General features: G+C 40.7%; 1 protein-coding gene across 3 annotated transcripts in view; it reads left to right on the forward strand.

Annotated features, from left to right (window-relative positions):
• Positions 1-6,965, forward strand: part of MRPL30 (mitochondrial ribosomal protein L30) — a 64,221-nt gene extending 57,256 nt beyond the window's left edge. For 2 of the 3 annotated variants that reach the window (XM_027767458.1, XM_006166592.3), the window contains exons 4-7: positions 6,218-6,364; positions 6,558-6,631; positions 6,707-6,780; positions 6,819-6,965. In XM_027767458.1, coding sequence (XP_027623259.1) covers positions 6,218-6,364; positions 6,558-6,631; positions 6,707-6,780; positions 6,819-6,877 — 354 coding nt within the window. In that variant the 3' untranslated portion in view covers positions 6,878-6,965. The other variant, XM_027767459.1, reaches the window with a different exon arrangement.
• The last annotated feature ends 315 nt before the right edge of the window (positions 6,966-7,280 follow it).

The raw sequence follows: 7,280 nt of genomic DNA on the forward strand, positions 1-7,280 counted from the left end.
TTTCACTATCAGTATATGTTTAAGGTTTCTCTCTGTCTTCTTTGTGATACCTTATATCTTGTTGCTGACTAATATTCCATTGTATGAATGTATACCGTTTATTTGTGCATTCGCTTACTGAAGGACATCTTGGCATCCTGTTGCTTCTAGTTTTTAGCAATAATGAACAAAGCTACTGTAAATGTTCTGTTGCTGACTTTTGTGTGAACGTAAGTTCTTTTTTTTCTTTAGAGGTTTTTGCTTTAGGGCATGTGCACCAGAGAGATACAGACAGAGACAATGAGAGGGAAAGTGAGAAATTCCCACCCCCCCCCCACTCCTCCTACCCCGGGCATGGCGGTGCTGCAGTCCTTTCTCCATTTTCCTCTTGGGCACGCATGTACACATATCCAGCTTGAGTATCAAGCTACTGAATCCAGGACTCGAACTGTGGTTGTCTACGTGGGAGTCCAATAATGTAACTGCCACACCATCTGCTGGCCCCAAGCATAAGTTTTTAACTCCCTGGGTAAATATCTAGGAGCACAAATGCAGGATTGTGTGGTAAAGACTGTTTAGCATTGTAAAGCCTGAGGCTTCTTTTTTTTTTTTTTTTGGAGGGGAATTCTAAAGTTTTTTTCATTGTTGTAAAGTGTACGTAACATACAGTTCACCATCTTAACCAGTTTCCAGTGTAGTGTTCAGTGGCATTAAGTGCATTTACATTGCTGTGTAGCTATCACCTCCATCCATCCTCAGAACTCTTTCCATCTTCCAAAACTGAAACTCTATACCCATTAAACTCCCACTCACCCCTTCCCCCAGCCCCTGGCAACATCATTCTCCACTGTTTATTTTGTTGTTGTTTTATTTTAAGGTAAAAGTATTATCATTGACTACTTTCATACCTTTAATGTGCTTGATGTTGCATTCTTTTATCAAAAAACTCTTTATTTCTCAAGTCATGGTCTTTCCACTGATTTCCTTTTAAAACTACACGGTCTTATATTTTCCCATGTTTCTTACTCTGTTTCTGGAAGTAGAGAACAAATAAAATGTTGGCATTCATTTAAAATGTACAAGAGGGCTCAGCAGGTAGCATGGTATTTGGGGTGGCTGGATTCCCACATGACTGATTGTGGTTTGAGTCCCAGGTACGTGTGTGTGCGCGTGCGCTCGCGCTCCACCAAGGTCCTAAGAGGAGAAAGAGGAAAATGGGGAAGAGGGAATGTGGCATGGCCATCGCCTTGAGGAGTAATTTTCTTACTTTCTCTCTCTGTCTCTCTTTATCTCTCTCCTTTCCAGTGAGCACATGCGCCCTATGGAAAAAAAATTAATAAAATAAAATGTGCAAGAGTGTGATTTTAATCATTAGTGGTAAATGTGAATACTTTTAAACTACATAGAAATGACTCAACTGTGTCTCTCCAGCCCGTGCCTATCTTCTGGACTGACTGACTGTATTCTAGACATTGCTACTTGAATAACTTAAAAGTATTTAAAGTTAAAAGTATTCAAAATTAAATTTATCTTACTGGAACCAGCAGGTGGCATGGTGGTTAAGGTGCTGGATGCTCCCACATGGCTGACCATCGTTCAAGTTCCAGACCTGGTGGCTTGATTTCTCACTTTCTCTCTCTCTCTTTCTCACTCTGTCCCTCTTTGGCCAAATTAAAATAAATAAGTAAAGTTAAATAAAATAATTCTTAAAAAAATAAAAAGAAAGCCTTAATTGGCTAAAAGCACAAGCCCACAGTGCAGAAGTTAAGCCTTGTGCATTGGGGGACAAATCCCACAAAGCCAACCATGGCTCAAATCTCAGCCCCAGTGGCTTGAAAAAACAAGAAGGATGTGTGTCCAAACTCCTGATGGAATGGAGAAATGGAGGGAAAAGGATTGCAGTGCGACCATGCCCCATTGTAAGAGAGGGACATGCATGCTCATTCTGTCTCTCCAGCAAGCACATATGCCCTCTAGGGATAAAAATAAATATTAAATTTTTAAAAAGCGCACGTCTTTGTCTCCAAAAGACTCAGCGTCAGCAGAGAATGTCTGAGTTTAACTTAACAGAGATAAGAAGGCTTTGTTGTATGATATGTAATACTACACCAGTGTCAGCATGTAGGGAGCATTTCACAAAATGGTCTGTTACGGCAAGATTAATGTTTATAGATGTGACTCTTCAAGGTCTCCCCTTGGGAAAAACATCTTAAAATAGGAAAAGTAGTCAGAAATCTATCTTCAGTGCTCTTTCTGTATTAGTTATCTCAGTTAGTGCTGCCATCCACTTTCTTTTACACCTATAGTTCAGGCTCTTAAACTACAGCTGTTGTCCGGTCTTCCATGTTCTATTCAATTTATTCTCATAATGGTTTTCCTTCTGGATCTCTTTTGAAATTTGGTCATGTAGCTTCAACCCTTCAATAGCTCTGCATCCCTCCAATAACTTCTAGAGGCCTAGGATAGGTGAACATAGAATAACTTCATCCGCACTGATTTTTACATGCTTTCAGTGTTAGTCACACTGAACCACTTGCTTTTCCCAAATATTTCATGCATTTTCACAGTATTTATTTACATATTCTTTCCTTTTCTTTTTTCTTCTTTTTTTGGAGAGGTTTTTGCTACAGGGCACGTGCGCTCGCCAGAAAGACAGAGAGAGACAGAAAGACAGAAAGCGAGAAATCACCCCCCATGGGGTTTGCCACAGTGCAAACCCTTCTCCTCCATTCTCCTCTCAGGATCTTGGGGACGTACACACACACGCCCGGCGTTGAGTTTAAGCCACCGTGTCCGGGACTTGAACTGCAGTCGACTACATGGAAGTCCAGCAACATAGCCATTATGCTAATTGCTGGCCTCTCCTTTTCTTTAGAATATCTACCCTGTCCTCTGATTTCTTTTATTCTTCTCACCCTGAATCTCTTCAAAGTCCCTAGAAAAGTAAAGCAACAAAAAGAACAAAAAAATACCCTTAATCCTTAGTTTTTGCTATGGGGTACATGTGCACTCCAGAGAGAGATGGGGTGAAGGGGGAAAGGAGAATAAGAAATCTCCTCTGGGCTGTGAGAGTCCAAGAGCAATGCCCTGGCGACTTTGGGTTCCCTCAACCATGACCAGATGAAAAACCCAAATGGTTCATACCAGTACACTCTGAAGTTGTGTTTCTTCAGTGCTCAGCACGCCTTCTAATTAGGTGCTTAGGAAGAGTCCCATCCGAGCAGGAAAACGTTTCCCTTTCCTCCAAAATGCTGGGTTAGCAGAGGCTTAACCATAATGGCAGTGCTGGAAGTATGGAGGGGGAGTGGGAGAGGGGCTGATACCTCCCAAAATTAACCTTCATTTACAAAAATATATTGTACAGGGACCAGCAGTTAGCATAATGACTGTGTTGCTGAACTCCCATGTAGTCAACCGTGGTTCGAGTCCCGGACCCGGTGGCTTAAACTCATGCTGGGCACTTGTGTGCATGCCCAAGATCCCGAAAGGAGAATGGAGGAGAAGGGATTGCGGCATGGCCATCCCCCTGGACGGTGATTTCTCGCTTCCTGTCTCTCTGTCTCTCTCTGTCTTTTGTGAGCACATTTGCCCTAAGAAAAAAAAAAAAAAAAAATCCAACAGCAACAAAAAAAATTATTGTACATGAGATTTATTTTTTTTTCTTGTTCATACATTCATGTTGCCCATGTACTCTTGGCACATTTCAATAAAATAGTTTAGAAAATTGAAAAGAAAGGAAAATTCATCATGACGTTCCTGATGACCTAATATTTTAAATCATTGAATAATACTCTTTTTGATTAAAATATCATAATTTTGGGGGCCATCAGGTGGTGTGGTGGTTAAAGCAGCTGGACTCCCACATGGCTGACTGCTTTTCAAAGTCCCTAACTCGGCAGCTTGCTTTCTCATTTTCCTTCTCTCTTTCTGGCTCTTTCTGGTCAACTTCAATTAAATAAAATAGCGACAATGAATAAAATTAAATTAAATACTTATTAAAAAAAAATAACAGTTTAGGGACCAGCAGTTAGCGTAATGGCTATGTCGTTGGACTCCCATGTAGTTAAGCGCGGTTTGAGTCCTGGACCCATTGGCTTAAACTCATGCCGGGCGCGTGTGCATGCGTGCCTAGTATCCCAAGAGGAGAACAGAAAAGGGATTGTGAGGTGTCTGTTCTTCCCGGGGGATGATTTCTTGCTTTCTGTCTCTCTCTCTCTGGCAAGCATACATGCCCTATAGCAAAAACCTCTCCCCCCAAAAATAAAAAATAAAAACATTTTTTGGTGTGTTCTTCACTCTATTTCCCAGAATTATGACCCGTAATGTAATGTTTTTGCAATCTTTACATGATCTTTATTCATAGGAACAATTTTTATTTATTCTTAGAAACAGTATTTATAGGGCCAGCTAGTGATGTGGTGGTTAATAAGGTGGATGGATCCCACATGGCCAGTTGCACAGTTTGAGTCCCAGACCTGGCAGCTGAAAAAATGACAGGAATATGTGAGCGCATGCCCAGAAGTCCCAAAAGGAGAAATGGAGAAAGGACTGAGGCATGGCCATCCTCCATGGAAGGAGCATTCTCACTTTCCCTCTCTCTCTCCCTGTCTTTCTCCAGTGAGCGCACACACCCTACAACAAATTAAAAAGAAAAAGAACAATATTTCTAGGATATATTCTGTATAAACAGCCATGTACTTGGTACAGATGGTACAAATAAAAGCATTTATACAGCAATATAAAAATTTGTGTTTTTGTTGTTGTTGTTAATTTTGTGTCTCAAGAATATATTATAGCCATCCCTCAATGTTAGTACCTGCAAGGATAGTAAACCTTACTTGCTTTAATGGGAGCATTTTATCCTGTAGAATACAGTAGAATTTATGTATTTGTATCATATTTTGTTTAGTGTTATTATTAGTTTTATTTAGAATAGGTATATCGTTATTTAATTATTCAGTTAAGGCATATGGATGTTGCCTTTAAATTTATCAATGTAATTCACATGTTGCATTGTCATTTTTTATATACATGTTTACTTCCCTACTTGACAGTCAACTCATAATTTTCTGAACAGAGGATGAGGAACAGCCACTTGCTCAAGGTGGTGCTAATACATTGGGTCACTGGAGAAGTCGTTCCCATATTTTTCTGTTTTTCTATGCAAAGGTACATCATGACTTTTCTTTTTTTTTTTTTTTTTCTTGAGAGGTTTTTCACTATAGGGCGCGTGCGCTCGCCAGACAGAGAGAGACAGAAAGCGAGAAATCACCCCCCAGGGGGGATGGCCATGCCGCAATCCCTTCTCCTCCATTCTCCTCTCGGGATCTTGGGCACGCACGCACACGTGCCCGGTGTGGGTTTTAAGCCACCGGGTCCGGGACGCGAACCGCGGTCGACTACGTGGGAGTCCAGCGACATAGCCATTACACTAACTGCTGGTTCCCGATCGTGACTTTTCTGAGGGCCTGATACTTTCCTGGCATTTGAATAATTGTGTTATCTGGTGGCTCGTGCTTTATTTTATAGGCTAACATAAAACAAAACAAAAAATTCTGAATAATAGTATCTTTGTGATATTTTTCTTAAGAGTATGAAATTCTTCAACTGAGTAATCAGACTGGTAGGAACAGTCTATTTTTTTTTTAAAGAATTATTTTATTTAACTTTATTTATTTTAATTTGATGAGAGAGGGACAGAGTGGGAGAAAGGGAGGGAAAGCAAGAAAGCAAGCCACCAGGTCTGGGATTCAAGCCATGGTCGGCCATGTGGGAGTCCAGCACCCTGAACCACCATGCCACCTGCCGGCCCCAGTGAAACATTCGATTTGAAGTTTGAAGATTATATAAAGATTAGGCATAAGATTAGTAAGTAATGTATCCTGTTTTTTGGTTTTTTGAGAGAGAGATTTTCGCTATAGGGCGTGTGCGCTCGCCAGACAGACAGAGAGAGACATAGAGACAGAAAGCGAGAAATCACCCCCCAGGGGGGATGGTCATGCCGCAATCCCTTTTTCTCCATTCTCCTCTCGGGATCTTGGGCATGCACGCACACGCACCTGGTGTGAGTTTTAAGCCACCAGGTCTGGGACGCGAACCGCGGTTGACTACGTGGGAGTCCAGCGACATAGCCATTATGCTAACTGCTGGTTCCCTGTATCCTGTTTGTTTTTTAAGAAAAACATGAGAGGTACATAGCCAAATTGAAAATTTACCATTTCTAATTCATTTTTTTAAGGTATTTCAACCTTCAGCTGCCGATCATGAAAAATATGGCGGGGACCCACAGCACCCTCATAAACTGCATATTGTTACCAGAATAAAAAGTACAAGCCGTCGTCCATACTGGGAAAAAGATATAATAAAGATGCTTGGATTAGAAAAAGTATGCAAGTATTTTAGTCGCCTTTAGTGTATAGATTTGCTTTAAATTTTACACTTTATATGTTTATTATTTTTTGTGTTTAAATGTATCACTTGTAACTTATTTGTAAGTTGGATTTAGACAGAATGAGTCTTCAGTTAATATTGAACTGCTTTATTAAATTGATCCCAACTATTGTTTCTTTTGTTCCTAGGCACATACTCCTCAAGTCCATAAGAATATCCCTTCAGTGAATGCAAAACTAAAAGTAGTCAAACATTTGATAAGGTTTGTTATTATCTCAAGAGTTTTTACAAAATGAGTTACCTGCTGTAATTCTAAGTGCCATTTCTTGTGTCCCAGAATTCAGCCCCTGAAGTTGCCCCAAGGACTTCCCACAGAGGAGGATATGTCTAACACGTGCCTCAAGAGCACAGGGGAGCTAGTAGTATAGTGGCGTCTGAAGGGAGCACAGGGGAGTTAGTAGTACAGTGGCGTCTGAAGCCTGTGGAGCCCGAAGCAGTGAAGTCCTGATGCCAGAGCAGCTTCAGATTAGAAAATGCAAATCTTTGTTATTTAAAGATGGTGAGAAAATGTTCATTAAAATATGTTATAAATACCAGTCATTGTCACTGACTAAGCTTTCCTTAGTATATAGACTTGGAAGTTTTCACGCTATTATTTGGTGTAATTCTCTCCTTTTTCGCCCTAATAATTTCACACCAAATGGGTTAAAAAAAAAAAGGTCTGGAGCCAGCAGATGGAGTGGTGGTTAAGGTGTTGGACTCTCACATAGTCTATTGTGGTTTGAGTCTTGGACCTGGCAGTTTGAAAATCACGCTGGGCACGTGTGCATGTGTGCCAAAAATCCCAGAAAGGGAATGGAGGATAAAGGATTGTATTATGGCCATCCCTCCTGTGGGGTGATTTCTCATTT

Source organism: Tupaia chinensis, unplaced genomic scaffold, assembly GCF_000334495.1.
Source record: "Tupaia chinensis unplaced genomic scaffold, TupChi_1.0 Scaffold144276_1, whole genome shotgun sequence".
Classification (NCBI taxonomy): domain Eukaryota; kingdom Metazoa; phylum Chordata; class Mammalia; order Scandentia; family Tupaiidae; genus Tupaia; species Tupaia belangeri.